Genomic DNA, 16503 nt, shown 5'->3' with positions numbered 1-16503 from the left:
TTTGACACTTCTCACAAAAACGTTTGGAGAGATTGTAAATGAAAATTTGGGGGCTTGGGGCTTTGGTATATTAAACTAGAAGGGTGAGGCTATCGTCTAAGCCATCGCCAGCATTTCCAGCTCAATTTGGCTTCAAGAAATTCCAAAAATAAACTAGGGGGTCGATATTAGGGCCCCTTACCCTTATTTGTCGAATGTGTGTAGGTACCTATTTTACAAATGAAGGGCTAATTGTGAAAGTCGCCTTAGTCAGCAGTGATTTTTGTACAAATCAATGAAAACGTTGTTGTCCTGCTTCAGTGATAATGTAAAAACTTCATGGTCAAGTATTAAAAAAACATCTTCAACTATCCCAGAATGCATTACAATACTCATTTTTCCCTTTAAAATTGATGAAATATGAAAAAAAAATGTTTAAAGTTGTGTGAACAAAAAAATGACTAAGGCGACTTTCACAATTAGCCCTTCAAATACTATCAACTTGTGAATAGGCTGCAATGAAATACCTAATGATAGAAAATAAATATCAATTTAAAAACGATAAGATTTAGTTTAGTCGAGGGAATGTTCCCTTTTTAAACCACACAAAATAAAATATTTCACGTGAATTAATTATACCTACCAGCTAGATCTTTATAAACCAAGGGTGTATTTTCATATAGGTAGGCAGAGTACAGCTAGGAATCTAGGGTAACAGATCTCGAAGAGTGGCAATTTCCAAGTTTCACGAGTGAAACAAAAAAGTTTGAAAAATACTAATACAAAACTTGAAAATTTTATCTTCAAAAATTTCTAGCAACGAGTTTGCGATTCCGAGTATATAAGTCAAAATGTCACATCGAACATATAGAATTTGGCACACCGATCGAAAGTTTCATTTAATTACAAATTTTTAAAAATAACAATAAATTTTAGTTCTTTTTTGACCTAGAGTTCATCGCCCCGATTTTAATTACTTATACGCGTTAGCTAAACGACTCGTTCATTCCACTTATTTTTCGGCATCGTCCGCAAAAACTGAGTCGTAATGCTCAAATTCAGTCCGGACCGCTTTGCTGCGGCGGGCAGCAGCCGAAGAAGCGACGCCAAAAACAAGCTTAGAAAACGAGCAGAGCACTGAGCAGCGGCCATGACCTCACATTTTGTTTAAAAACTAATCAAATTAACTCTTTACATCGCATCGTGGGCAGTATAATTCTTCCTGCGAGTTTTTAGAAAATATTTTTTTCCAAATTTCACGCCCTCACTTCGAGTTCGAAGTCAACGTTCTCCTATCGTAAGTTTCAAACCCTATGCACGGGTATACCTACTAAACCGAGATGACGTCATTTTGTACGTAACGAAATGCATTGGCGTAAATAGAATAAAAAAAAGGATGTTTTGAAAGTTTCCAAGATGTTACACATTTTCCTCTAGGGAAAGAATTTTGGAATTTGCAGCTAGCTATGCAATTAGGGTATCCTATAACTCGAGAGTAAGATGCAAAAATTAAAACGGGGATTGAGATGAGGTATCCGAGAGCTAGAGTAGGTAGGTATGTATTTTCAACGTCAAAGATTTATATTATTATGCTCGAATACCACGCGGTTATGAGTTGAACGTATATATTTTACGCGATAGCTGCAAAATGCAGCGTAAGCAACAAGAAGAGCAATTAAAGGATTGAGAAGTTTTCAACATTCAGGTAAACAATTAATTAGAAATTCACGCTATATTTTGGCAGGCTTGCGAGTATAGAAAGGTAGAGGGCAGGCAGGCGGTTTAATATCTATGTAGTTTCATCGCGCCGAACGTTTCTCTACAGTCTTAATCGCTTGTTTAAAGGTACCTAATTGACATTAATCTGGTATAAGTAATAGATGTAATCAACGAAATGAATGAATAAACTATCAAAGTACAAAAAGAAAACAAGCCGATGAGTGATTGCCTGTATAAGTAAGTATTCGAAGAAACAATATTTTATTAGTGCATGACTCACCTGAAAGCGGTATAAAGAACCATCATCTTTGACAACTAAATTTTTAGAATCGCTAACTGGAAAAAAGTAACCATAATGACATAACTGATTTGCTATGTTGACAGCTTCCACTGAAACAGAAATATAAAATTTATTTAAACCGAGTCGATCACTATATCGCACGCGAGTAAACTACACATAGAGGTACATGTAGGTGGTATAGGTCTACAACCTAAAGCTAGGTATAATTAATCAAGTATATACTGAAAAAGAAATCAAAATGAGAACAACTCGAGTATAGAATTTTTCCTAACATCGCCCTTTTCCTGTACGTATCGATCCTGTATATAGGTAGCAATAGCATAATAAATGCTAGACCGTGTGACAGATTGGAACAAAAATAAATTATTAAGCTGCCATTAAAATTATCCAATTTTTTTCAACTTTCTTTTCTTATAAATAAATGCTTCGCTATTTTAATTCAAACTCGTTCGTCTCCATAGAAACTCAGTTGTAATGCCTGGAACCAAACAAACAATTTTGTGTGCGTGTACCTACGAGTACTTTTCTGTTCAAAATGTTTGCGTCTGCATTCATTTATTTATATACGTACTTACATATTTTGTAATAACAGTTTTATATTACGTATAGGCAAAGGTATAGCTGTGTATAAATACAAATAATAAATACTCATCAGAATGGAATTCAGTCGACGACGCGACGTTTACCTACTTTTTTTTTATTGTAACGTACGAGCAACGTGAATTTTTTTTAGGCAACAGTTTTAACGTTTCCTCGTATAATAATAATTTAAATAATGAACATAATTAATTAAAGTTCGAATCTCGCCAAGATATTTACTCGAATCGCTTAAACACGAGTTTAAAATATGAATAAAATTAAAGCTAGGTAGGACTGTAGCCTACCTTAACATGCAACAAGATTATCATCGCGAATAATAAATTAGGCGGGCATTCTAAAATAAACTGTCCCATTCATACGAAACGATTACTTATTAATTCGACGACAATTAAAATTATTGTAAGCTAATATCGCATCACTGAAAGAAACAATGAGCGATTCTGTTTTCGGTATACTGAAGAAAATACGAGTGATGAGCCCTAACTCATCGTTGATAATAACTGTCGAATAAACAATTTACTCGTCAAATGGAGACAAAAGCGTATTACGAAACAATTGATAGTAAAATATCAATCATCTTTTGAAAATATAACATATCGAGGAGTTAATTTTGGCGTTATAAATCAATTTGTTCGAATTAATCATCTTCACGAATGTAACTTATTTGAATGAAAAGTTATTTATGTTTTGTTCGTTTTACGAGTAGATATGGTATACGAGTATATGTATAGTACAGTACACGTACGAGTGGTATACATTTTAAAGCTACATATTTTATGTCGTTACTAACAAAGTGTATCTACGTGCGGACTTGGCACGCTCGATACACAAATGATTGGTCAACAAGATTGTTTAATTAAATAATGCACGATTGCATAACGCGCATATAAGGGTATAAAAGTAGCGAGAATGGATTGAAAAGCTCGAAATTATTGAAGACATGTTATACCTGTATAAATATGTAGATACCTACCTATTAACCTTTTTTTGTCTCCAAGTTTATTAAAAAAAAAAAAAAAAAAAAACTAGGTACCTGACTGAAAATTGATTCCAAGAAAAAAAATGAAAAGCTGATTTGCATCATCAGCTGTTGATGTAAAAGTAAGTAGGTATTTCAATGACGAGCAATTCATTTGAAATCCCTTTTTTAAAGGGCCGAATAGAAATGTGTTTTAAAGAGAAAAAGGGATAGAATTATTCTAATTCATTTGTAAAATAGGTAGATAGATATAGATACTAACGCGAATAAACTTTTGAAAAATCCAGCATGCCCATTCAAATGATGTTTCCAGGATATACGCCAAGCCGCGTTAAGAATATGTTAATATATTTGCCTAACCAGTTTGCCGTAAATACGGTAGGATTTGTTTTGAAATCTATAATATACTCCAATGAAAATAAAGTCAAGTTTCTGCCATCAAACTTGTTTTTTTTTTTCATGAATATACTTTTTTGTAGTCTCGTAAATTAACCAAGGTTTTTGCCTTGAACCCCAGTGACTTGCAATTTTCTCGCATTTGTACTTTCATAAAAAAACGCAGTCAAACTTTAAAGGTTTAACTATATCTCACAGACTGCACTTTTGAAGCAAATCTGTTGACAGGACTAATAGTCCACACAGATAAAATATTTAAAATCAGTATAATCAAGATTTTTTGAAAACCTGGATTTTGGACGTTTCTTAAAAAAACTTTTAGACACTATTTTTATACTTAAGGGTAAGGTGCCCGAATGTCGACCAGTACCCTAAATCCGACCACAAGCCTATCTCGCCCACTAATGCCTTGAAAATTCGGAAAAAAATATTTTCCTATGTATTTTTCACAGAAAAAACGATTAAGACCAAAATCACAACCCAAAAGCCAAAACTCGCGAAAATATAGCTAAAAAACGAAATTCAAAAAGTCAAAATTAACTTTTCCCGCAACTTCAATCGCCTGTTGCGCAAATGTGTGATTTCTCGTGAAAAAAGTTTTAATTATTTTTTAAAGTACAAAGTTCGACGAATAAAAGCTGATAATTATTTTTTGGATAAATTACAGGCAAGTTTGAAAAGTTTCCCATCAAATTTAATTTTATAGGGTGTCCTAATTCCGACCACCAATGATTTGGCTGTATACTTAAAATTTTTATTTTCCTGGATTTTCGAAAAAAACGTCAAAACGTAATAAATGGTGTGCTGATGCAATGAACAAAGCTGTAAAAGCTGTAAGAAACTGAGAATGTGGGTATCTAAAGGAGTCCAAACAATTTTCAAGTGTTTTAAATGGGGACATGAGATTTGTGATACGACGTCAGAAAAATGTAAAAAAAATTGAATATTTGTTCCCCTTTTGCTTAAATAATTAATTTCCTTTCTATTGGTGTCATTTTAATTCATAATCAACGATGTTGAGGTATTATTTACCTTCTTTTTTTCAATTTTTTTGGGGTGGTCGGAATTAGGACACCATTTTTGCAATTTTCAATTTTCTCACTTTTTGGAAAAAACGCCATGAAAAATCAGCGGGGGGGTTTTAGGTTTAGTGACTTTAGGGCATTAAACTAGAGGCATGTGGCTATCATTTGAGCCATTGTGCGCGAACCTAGGTCAATTACAGGTCTTTTTATTCCAAAAATAAACTAGGTGGTCGACATTCGGGCACCTTACCCTTATCAGTCTTATCACAATCGTCAATTTTCAAAACTACGTTGTAAAAGCCAAATCACAAAGTAAACCCGGGATGATGACCAAAATTATTTTTGTTTTCAGTAATTGGTTATGAATCACAATTAGGTCAAAAAATATGTGGTTATGGTTCTTTTTGATTATGGAATTCATAGTACATAAATTGGTTTTTTGTTTTCGGTCAAAGTTTTTCATTTTGATAATTGGTTTTTGGTTTGGTACCTACAATTTTTTTTTTTTTCATTTTTTCTCATCATTTTTAACATAAAACATTGTGATTTGTAGGATTTTTTCCATCTTTTCAAAAATGATTGAAATTATAGTTTAAGGGAATCAAAATAAATAATGTAAAAAATGTGAAAAAAGTTATAACTCATTTCAAAATTCAGATCAGAGTTCAGTTAGGTACTGTAATATTTTTTGAAATGGAAAAATGAAGGGAATAACAGAAAATTTACGAAAAATGGCAAAAATTAACCAATCATCGAATAAAATTAACTATTATTGGTTTTTGGTTAAACCAAAGAACAACATTTTTCAAGAGTTATGGATCATTTGTGGTTCTTATTTAAAAAAATCATTTCTGGTTAATTGGTTTTTGACTGGTTACACTCATCACAGACTCAAAAATTGATCCCAATCTCCCATATGCCTATGACTCATATCTCCAAAAAGCCACTTCCATTCTAAACTCCATTCAGCAGTCAGCTATATCCTCTTCCCCCATTCTATCCAGAAGGTTCTGCAAAAACTAAGAAAAATCTTCTCTCATTTGATACATCATTACTTGAATATGTATGTACTCTCAACTCAACACTCAAGTCATCAATGACTTTATTGCTCAGTACAGTGAGTCCCGCTTATTAGAATATTATTGAGGATGATAGAATAATCGGCCAATGGAATGGAATGAGATGGGACAGAACATTTGTACGTATCTTCTGACATGCAAATTTTTCCACTTATTGGAATATAAAAGAGTATTTCATTCAGTTAATAGAATCAACTACTCTTAAAAGTTGGAAAAAATCACAAATTTCAACAAAATTCAACAAAAATTGAATGAAAATGTGTCGAAAACATGAAAAATGGAATAAAAACACGAAACAAAGGTTTCAAGTTGGTGAAAATTGATGATAGATGATGAAATTTTTGTAAAATTTTATTGAAATGGTACAAAAAAGTGTTCAAAACATATTAAAAAACTGAATGTAACTAAAAAACGGGAAAAATTCATTGCCTTAAAACCAAATCCGTGTATGTCCATTAGGGTGTCCCTTATTTATACTTGGTGAAAAAAAAAAATTCGAATTTTTTTCGGGACCCCCCCTGAGTTGGTTCGTATACATGAGAAAATAATGCCCAAAAATTTTCAGCCAAATTGGAGTATATTAACCTGCCCCGCATCGCCCCTCTTTGTTGAAAAAAGGAGCGCGCCCAAGCTCCGCATTACTCCACCATGGCGCGTGGCACACAAAACGTAACGTACGGGGGTTGATACGCGCCAACATCTTTCTACTTCTTCTTGTTTTTGTTGGTGCTTGTAGGCTTTGAAACTTTTGTTCATAACTCCTCGGTGTCTCTGATGAACAATGTACCATTCTATAGTAAAAACTTTGACTTTTTTTTCTGCAGGGAAGCGCCTGTGATTTCTAATTTATGAATAAATTTCGCACTTTTTGATAAAAAATGAATTGGAAACCTGAACATGACTGTAATTATTAGAGTTTAATACAGAAATGAAATGAATACGATTCAATTAAAGAGGGAGGCAAATTATTTGTGAATGTATCAAAAAATTCATATTTATATCATCAAAAAAGAAGAAAAAAAGTTGATTGGAAATAGCAAAAATCAGTTCTGAACAAACCATTTTTATTTTGATTCTGAAATACATTTTTGGGCAAGATAATTTCAGGGAAACTATTTTTCAAGTTTTTTTCTTTTATTACTTTTTTTTTTTTAGAAATACTTTTTCCAGTCGCTAATTCTTTCCAAAAAAAAAAAAAATGAAAAATTGAAAAAAAAAGCAATTTTTACAAACTTTTATTTTTATTTTCATGGAAACTAATTGGGATTGAACTATTTTCAAACCCCATTTTTTTGTGTTGAAATATTTTGGTCTTTTTTCAAATTTACCCATAAATACATATTGTAATCATTTTTAATTTTTTATCGAGAATAACAAAATCTTGATTGCATAAAAAAAAGTTCCTTGAAATTGCCACTTCTGATTTTTGTTTTCCTGATTGGGGGGGGGGGGGTGGATGCGGGAAGGAAAGCGGAAAAATTTTAACTGCCTATGAGCGTTCTTCTAAATCACTTGAAGGTACAACTTATTATAATTATGTTGTAGTATCAGTTCCAAAAAAGTGCATTAAAGGTAAGAATGTGCATAATGAACAAGCAAAAGTGATGGGGAGACATCGAGGAGTTATGAACAAAAGTTCCGAGGCCTACAAGCACCAACAAAAACAATAGGAAGTGGAAAGATGTTGTCGCGTATAAACCCCCGTACGTTGCGTTTCGTGTGCCACGCGGCGTGGTGGAGTGATTCGGAGCTCGGGCGCGCTCCTTTTTTCAACAAAGAGGGGCGATGCGGGGCAGGTTAATACACTCCGATTGGGCTAAAAATTTTTGGGCATCATTTTCTCATGTATACGAACCAAACTAGGGGGGGTCCCGCAAAAAATTCAAAACTTTTATGTCCATAAAAAAATCATCTTTTTGCGTCACTGATAAGACTCTGGGATGCCCTGAATTGAGAAATTTGCATCTGAGTGCAGTAAAAGTGCACTATGGAAGATTCATAAAGCTAATCTGATGTTCAATCAGAACTCAACAAACTCTTCTGAGCATATCCAAAACTTATCACTTATCAGTGATGCGTAAAATCATACTTTTTTTATGCAACAAAGTATTATAACCAACTGCACAAAAAATCAAAAAGTAATGAAATCTTGACATTTCAACAAAATTTGGAATTTTGGGTTCTTCATCCTTCAGCTTTACCCCCATTGGGTGAAAATCTGCTGATGATACGTGACAAAAAAATGTGACAGGAATTGCAACACTTTCCACCAATACTTTTCTGCTCATTAATCAGAGCACAAATTTTTTTACACGATAAATTCTGGCAATGTCCAACATTCATGAACATTTTTTTGGCTCTGCCAGGGATGAAACCCGGGTCTGAGTTGGAAAGCAACTTTTCTACTTACCTAACCACTGGGACATGTGTAAATATTTCTATGCTATGCTAAAACATTCACGTAAAATACCAAATTTGCGCATGTTATTTAGCAAATATGCGAAAGAATACCTACACCAAAAAACAGGTTAGTGGCGTATTTTGTTAGTTGGTTTCTTCCAGTGCAAAGAAACACTCCATGTAATTTGAAAGTGCTGTGGCCTAATGTGAGAAAAATACACTACAAAATATTCACATAGCGTATTTGTTGGCAGATCTTTTTTGGTGTACCCCGTACAACAATGACCATGCTAATTTCGATGTCAATGTCAACCCATCCACACCCGTCACTTTTGGGTGTCACATGTCGATGTGAATTTCAACCCTGTGTCAAGCTAATTGTTGATGTAATTGTCGACTGATGTTGATCTGCATTTGTGTCAACAATTGGCTCAACACAGGATCGAAATTCACATAGACATGGGGCATCCAAAAGTGACAAATGTGGATGGATTGACATTCACATCAAAATTTTTGTCGGCCTTCTGATTTGTAAAATTATAAAATTTGAGTTTAAAAATTTTAAATTTTTTTTCCAAAAATGATTTCCTCTGATGTGGCTATTGCTCGTGCTGAAGACAGCATCGATGCAAAGTCCACTTGTCTTCCAAAGAAGTACAGCCGAAAAGTCTGTATAATCAAAAAGTTGAACAGAAATTCCTTATATCAAAGATGGTGCAATACTTTATCTAAGAGTACTAAACTAATCCATTTTCATGTCGACATGTTGATGTTAATGTTGATGTGAAATTCGACATCAACAAATACATCCACAATATCAACATCATATCATCTACAAATCCAAACTGTGGAAAAGTGAATAATTTCATCAATGCCCTAAACAATTTGTCTACCTCATTGATGAACAAGATCATATTTTTGAATGTTTTTTCAACTTTCAAACACTAAAACAGAAATTTTAATTTTGAAAAAATGGTCAACATAGTTGTAGATGTAAATTTTGAGCATCAAATTTTACATCTATATGTCGAGATGGCATGTTGAGGTATCAGAAATAATGAGAAAATTTTGAAACTTTTCATTTACCTGGCTTTTGCACAGACAGAAGATTCCTACTAGATAATTAATTGATCACTTTTCCATCATTATGTTGGAAAAAAACGTAGTTGATGTAAACGTCGACGTCAACAATTGTTATGCGGGAGCAGGACCAATCCACCTTCTGAACAGCGCTTTTTCATGCATATATTTTCAGAATACATCAATAAACCAACTGGTTTTGGTGTCTTTTTCAGAGTATGGACAGATTTTCCCCACTGGGGACTGGTCCCAACTTGATGTAAGCGAGACTTACTCTATAATGATTTCATTTTGTTTCATACTGATGGGTCAAAATCCACAGATTGTTGTGGTTGCTTGGTTGTTCCTGATAGCGAGGTTTCACAATTTCTGTGATTGTTTGATATTCTTGCCTGTGAACTATATGCTATGCTTATGTCCTTAAACATGGCAATTGAGAGCAGAGTCAGCAAGGTTCTGATCTTCATATATATTCATTCACTGAAATCCATCTCTCAACAAAAATTGAAATCTAAGCAACACCCTATTGCCACAGAAATCTCATCTATCCAATGTGACATGGATGTTACAATAGCCAGGCCCAGACCCTATGACTGAGTTACAGAGAAAACCTTGGTGGGCCACGACATTTTTGGGCAGGTCTGGTGAGGTAATAAAACTGGGTCACTAAAAAATTTCTCAATTAACATTAAAACAAAAAAATATATTTGAGGGAAACTTGAATGTAGAAAAATGCAGTATATGTCAAAATTGGATATCTCAGTGCACCTCAAATTTTCTATTTTCTAGGGTCGAGCCTTGACAATAGCCTGGATTCCAGCCCACTCAGGAATTCTGGGAAGCAAAACAGCAGACTTAGCAGCAAAGCAGGCACTAAAGATTTCACTAGTACCAGGACCACCTGACCCTGTGTCTAATGTGATGGAAGCCATGTGTCTGCAGTTAACTCCCAGCCAAAGTCACACCACCAACATTTAAGATTTGTCCATGGAAGCAGACCGTTGCCTTATGCAGTGTAAGTAATAAGTGTAGGCCAAAACCTCCTCATCAACTCTTATCTCTTTAAAAAAGAATCCCCTCCAATATGCTCTACATGTCAAGTCCAACTCACTATCTTCTATATCTTACTCACCTGTCAAGATCATACCAATTTAAGAAAGTCACTAAACCTTCCTAAAACTCTACCTGAAATAGCTCAGAACCTTTCAGACTTACTCTCCTTTCTCCAAAAATCCAACCTCCTTTCATTAATATGTAACTGTGTGAGGTAACCCATGCCTCTAGCCTCGTAGATGTGCACAGCATGGTGACCAACCAACAGGTAATGGGTAACCTTAACAGTCCTCTTCTTTTAAGTAAAATCCAAAATCCATTTTCAAAAGCTGTTTACCCGGCAAAGCAGATTCTTTTGAATTCTCAATCTACAGAGGGTGAAATTGAGGACAATAATTTAGATAGACATCACATACTTAAATGTATTTCTACCAATGAAAAATTGCTCATCATTTAAAAATGATTTTTTTTACTAAAATCGGAAGTGTTATTAATGCCTACACTTGACAGATTTACATTAAAAAAATATATATATAGGTACTCGAATATTTCGATCAATATTGAGCACACATTAGAAAAATATCAAAATTGAAACGAATAAGGCAAAGTGTTGTCAATGAGCTTGGAAGTATAATACAATAATTAAGTAGCCTATAATAATAATTTAGGTAGGTACCTAAGTACTTAAATTTTTCACACTTACCAGGATCATCAACATTCAAGCGATCCATTAACCATTCGATTACATCATAACCTGAAAATCAAACAAACAAACATATAAATAAACATATGAACGATAGGTGCCTACTTTAAAATTAGGCATCTCGTCCCCCCTCCCCCCGCTGTCGAGTTATTCGAATAGGCAAAAACATGCATTTAGGTACCATATTCAACGATTCGATTTCATTTTCAATGCTGACTAAAATATAACTGAGTGTCAAGGTACTTTTTAAAAATAACAACTTTCATTTTAGAAACACGACGATGAAAACGGCTGGGGTAAAAGTTGAAAAAAAAACAATGTACGCTTTCTGATAAAAAATTTGAATAGAACACTTCTGCATGCTTTGAAAATTAATTTACGGACTATTACATTATTAATGGTCAATTGCCATTTTTTTCCACGCCGAAGAATACTCGTACGCTTAGAACCTAGTTGATATGCATAAAAGTCAACCCCCATGCAGAGATTTACTTTCATGAAAGAAAGGCGACGCTGATGAATTAAGCTTTCAAAACTATACACGAAGCCCATTTCGCGAAATGAAAAAAAAAATAGTATATTCATAATGGAAAAGTTCAAAAAAAGAGTAAGTATGTGAAAATAATAAAAACTCTGTTTGTTAGCTGCTATGAAAAGTCTTTTATGAAAGAATATTACAAAAAGGTTGTCGGCATGCCTTAACTCTGTTCGTTGTATGGTCAAGTGTATTCCTTGAGATTAGATAGTGGTTAGAGGGTATAGTATGTTGTAGTACTCCTCAATACGCTTTCCCATTTTTCGTCAAATTTACTCCGCAACTAAAGAACGACCGACGCAGATATACCTACAAATGTGTGAAGAAAAAAATTACAAAAAATTGACCGAGTGTGAATTTTTCAAATATTTCAAGATATGAAAAAAACTTGACGCGAGGTAAAAAATAATAAACCAGGCGTAAAGATTTTTCCATTCACTGTAATCAAACATCGTTCAACGTGTGCGCAAGTCAAATTTAGCTAACTTACGAAAAAAAGTCTAACATTTTGATCATCGTTACACGAACAAGTAGAAACTTATACGAACCTATTTATATATTTTACGGGTTTTGATTTTATTTTTACATCTACCAATTATCGTTAAAAAATAATGCAGACCATGCTACTAGTATTAAAATGCGCCGAATTAATGCAATTTTTTGTTTATAAGAAAATAAAAAATAAAAAACTAACGTCAATACAAAGAGAAATTGTACCCACTCGATAACTTATTGATTTCAAGAACTGTTGCGCGCGTAAGGTTGAAGAAAAACCTTGTTTTTCATATTGAATGAGTAACTAAAACTACTAAAAGTAAGTACTTGCATGCCTATATCTATTACAAACTGTACGTAGGTAGGGTTGATAGCTATGGTATCAGCACCCACATTCGAAAATTGTATCGTACACTACGTAATACGCAGCTATGATGAAATATTAATACAATTCGGATTACGTACAGTTAGTTACTTTTGAGCGAATGCAATTTAATTAAAAACACATCGAAATGGAAGTTTTCAATTATTGCCAACTCATCTGTACACAATAATGTTTTTCATTTCCTTCGTATTATGCATTGAACTTTTTCATGTTCGTGAAAAATCAGATGAGGTCTGAATCTGATTAAAATTAGCACCTACCTACCTACCTACATATTATGCCCACACGAAGTCAATTTTATGTAATGATAGAAAGCTGCTTGTGCCAGTTTTGGGTTTATTACCTACAAGTTTATTTCTCGGCCCAAAATTATGTACCTACTTCATTAAGTTGAAAATTTTGATGGGAGAGTATTATTTTTCATAAAACAAAAAATGATCAAATGAAACCCAATCATTGTCAAACTTGTAGGTACTTAAATTTTACAATAAAAATTTAAAATGTCTTTTTTTTATTTTAATTGTTAGATTACTTTTGTATATCCGAAGAAAGGCTAATTCTAAATTCAACTAACCATTTTAAACTTTTATAAAGTGTGACTAAAGAATACAAGTAGGTAGGTAAATAAAATGTTTTGTAATAAGTATGTATTAAAATCTTCGTTCATTAAGTAACGCTTCTTAATTTATACATTCAATTTAAAAAAAATTATTGGTAATATGCAGGTATAGTATGTTTCTCTATAGTATAATTAATTCCAAACAGAAGTACTTCTTAACTTTTGAAGAACATTTCAGCAGTCCCTCATTATTACTTTAGCATTCGAAAGAAAAAAAAACTTGATATTATAACGATGCTAACCACTTTTATACGCTGAATTTTCTTTGAGTACTTTTTTGTGTACGGTATTGAATTTTAATAAAGCCCATGTAAGTATGTTCGAGGAAGTAATCAATTTTTTCCTGGTGTAAATGTACCTACTAAGTATAAATCAATAAAGGATACGCACTAAAGGCTGACCATCTACATTTATTTCATTATTTTAACAATCTGCTCGAAATAGAAATTTAGAAAAAAATTAACCAGTATTTGAATATTTCAGACGCGTATCATATTTTCCACTTGACCTATATTTTGCATTCATTTTAGTTGGTCTGAATTATTTCAACTAAAGTGATGTACGAGTAAGTAGGTAATCGTAAGAAATTAACCAAATCAAAAATATAAAAAAATTGAAATATCAGTCAAAATGTTTAAAATTGTAGGCAAATTTTCTAGTTCTAACGCTTCAATCAAGTCGCTATACTTGAGAAAATAACTTACGAGGTACAACAATTTTAGCCTCCTACCTCCACTCATGACTAACTTGTGGTTTAGAAGGGAGAGCTTTTATATTTACAATTAGGTACTTATGAAAAAAAAAGCAATCTGTTAACGTCCAAAAGTTGTCGGGTTCCAGGAGAAAATTTTTTTCAACCACGTTAGTGAAAATAAGTCATGCTAGGAAGTCCCCCCTCCCCTCCCCGCAGTTTTCAAAATATGTATATTACCTATAAGAAATCCGAAAAATTGAAATTTTTACGTTTTTTTTATGTACCTTTTAATCTATAGAATTGATCCATTTAAATTATACGTTTCCAAAACGCACTAAGTCCATTTTCAAAGATTCTGAGGTTGCAAGGCTATTCAGCATAAAGTTGCGTCCCAAAATGGCTGATTTTTTGATATGTTGTGCCCAAGTGTCTTGGCTACAACATATCAAAAAATCAGCCAATTTGAGCCATTTCTACGTATCAATATTTTTTTGGACTTGATGCGTTTTGGAAACGTATGCTTCATTTTCATTAGAAATAGCATTGAATAGGTACGTATGTACTTTTTACCTCTGTTCATGATGAAAAAGTAGAACTTATTGTCCCTTTCTTCAAAAAATGAAAAAATAATATTCTTACATTTTTTTCCCTTCTGAATTCTAAACCTCAGATTTGGTCGATTTTTATCAGAAAAAAACACTGTTTCATGTTTTCCATTTGCCCCTTTCCCTTCCTCCTCCATGAGAAAGTGGAACTTGGTTCTTTCCTAAGTTCCTAAAAATAATTTGATTTGTGGACAAGTTATGTACCTATTTCAGACATTTGAAAACTTGAAAAAAATTCATCAATAACGAATATTTTTACAATCTTACAATACTTTAGCTGATTTTCCAATAAAACTTGTTCCTTTTCGCAAAAAATAAAAAAAATAAATATTTTTATAGTTTTTTTTTTTTAATTTCAATCCTTGGATTTGATCCACGTTTATCAGAAAAGTACCTATACCTACTAAGTATTTAATGTTTTCGATTGGCTAATTAATTTTATGGTTACTTATAAGGAAGTTTTTTTTATTTTTCAAGTGTTATTGTATCGGGATAAGTTGAACTAGCCAAGATTATTGCAAGGGAGTCCAAAAGATGATTTTTTCAACTGTTTCTATGTAGGTGGCCATCAGTGTTGGGTTTTGTGGGGCATGCGAAGGCACTCACAATGTCCCTAAAAAAATGTCAACAATATCAAAAAATTTCCAAAAAAAGAAATGAAAGAATAGATGCTTTTTAACCAATTTTTAAAAAAACAGACCTTTTGTTTGGCAAACTTTGAAACAAAAAGAGGACTTTTTAGAACGGCAAGACAACAATAATTAATGCTTTTTGGACGTTTGAGTAAAAGCAAAAATTACGATCATTTGACTATGCTATCAAAAAATTACCTACTTCCTATGTACATATTTGACAAAAAAACATTGCAATTTTTCGTCATTTCACCAAAAATTGACTCTGATAATTTTGACAGAAAACGTGAATTTTTTGACAATTTTAGCAAAAGAAGTGGTTTTTTTGGGGAAATCCTGGCAAGAATAGGACTGTCTCACAATTTTAGTAAAAATTGGCTCCTTTGACATTTTTGTCAAAAATGGACACTTTTGCAAATTTGACAAAAATTGGACACTTTTTGACAATTTTGACAAAAATGGACACTTCTTGACTACTTTGCCAAACATCCACGCTTTTTGACACCTTCTGATTTGGGAAAATTTGGCAGAAAAAACCGACAACCTTTTAGAACAAAAAGAAAGCTTTTTATACAAATGAAGTGAAAATAAATTCTTTTTGGTGGTTCGGGGGAGGGGGGATACAAAAAATTATGCAATTACGAGTACAACTTTCGAGAATTAGTGCGCCCCGAAAAAAGAAGTAAAAAAAGCCTCTTCAGAAGTCCCTATTCAGTTTAGAAATGAAACATTTTCAAATAATTCATACCTGAGAACACCAATGATATTTTTCAACTTTGGGGGCTTCATACAAAGGGGCCAACATCATTTGGAGAACCAAGGAAGGGGTTTTCATAAAATTGTGCTTATTTAGAACGATTTTGCACATTGAATTTTTTTTTAAATTTCCACAGACACCTAGCAAGTTTTGATCTTTTTTTATTCTTTCCAAATTTGGGGGACTCCTTACAAGTGAGCAAACATCATTTGGGGATTCAACGAAGGTTTTTACTTGAAAAGGGAGTTATGTAGAAGAATTTTATTCTAATACGGAAATGATATATTTTCAAAAAATGTCCCCTGATTTTGATTTATTTTCATTTTTTGTGATTTTTTCAACTTTGAAGGGCTCCTTAGTAGGAGGTCAGTATGGTTTGAAAGGCCAGAAAGAGTTTTTTTCTTAAAAAGAGGATTATTCAGAAAAATTCTGATGCAGAAACAAAAAATTTTGATCATTTTTTGGAT

General features: G+C 33.0%; 1 protein-coding gene across 2 annotated transcripts in view; it reads right to left on the bottom strand.

The window, feature by feature from the left end:
* The window catches only part of LOC135832710 (regulator of G-protein signaling 7), an 89281-nt gene that overhangs the window by 21098 nt on the left and 51680 nt on the right, over window positions 1-16503 (bottom strand). For both annotated transcript variants that reach the window (XM_065346151.1, XM_065346155.1), the window contains exons 4-5: window positions 11315-11365; window positions 1979-2088 (exon numbers count right to left, since the gene is read on the bottom strand). In XM_065346151.1, the coding sequence (XP_065202223.1) occupies window positions 1979-2088; window positions 11315-11365 (161 nt within the window). The remainder of the gene's footprint in view (window positions 1-1978; window positions 2089-11314; window positions 11366-16503) is intronic.

The sequence above is a fragment of the Planococcus citri genome, chromosome 1 (genome assembly GCF_950023065.1).
Source record: "Planococcus citri chromosome 1, ihPlaCitr1.1, whole genome shotgun sequence".
NCBI lineage: Eukaryota > Metazoa > Arthropoda > Insecta > Hemiptera > Pseudococcidae > Planococcus > Planococcus citri.
The sequence above is the reverse complement of the archived record's forward strand: the minus strand, read 5'-3'. Positions and strand labels throughout refer to the sequence as shown.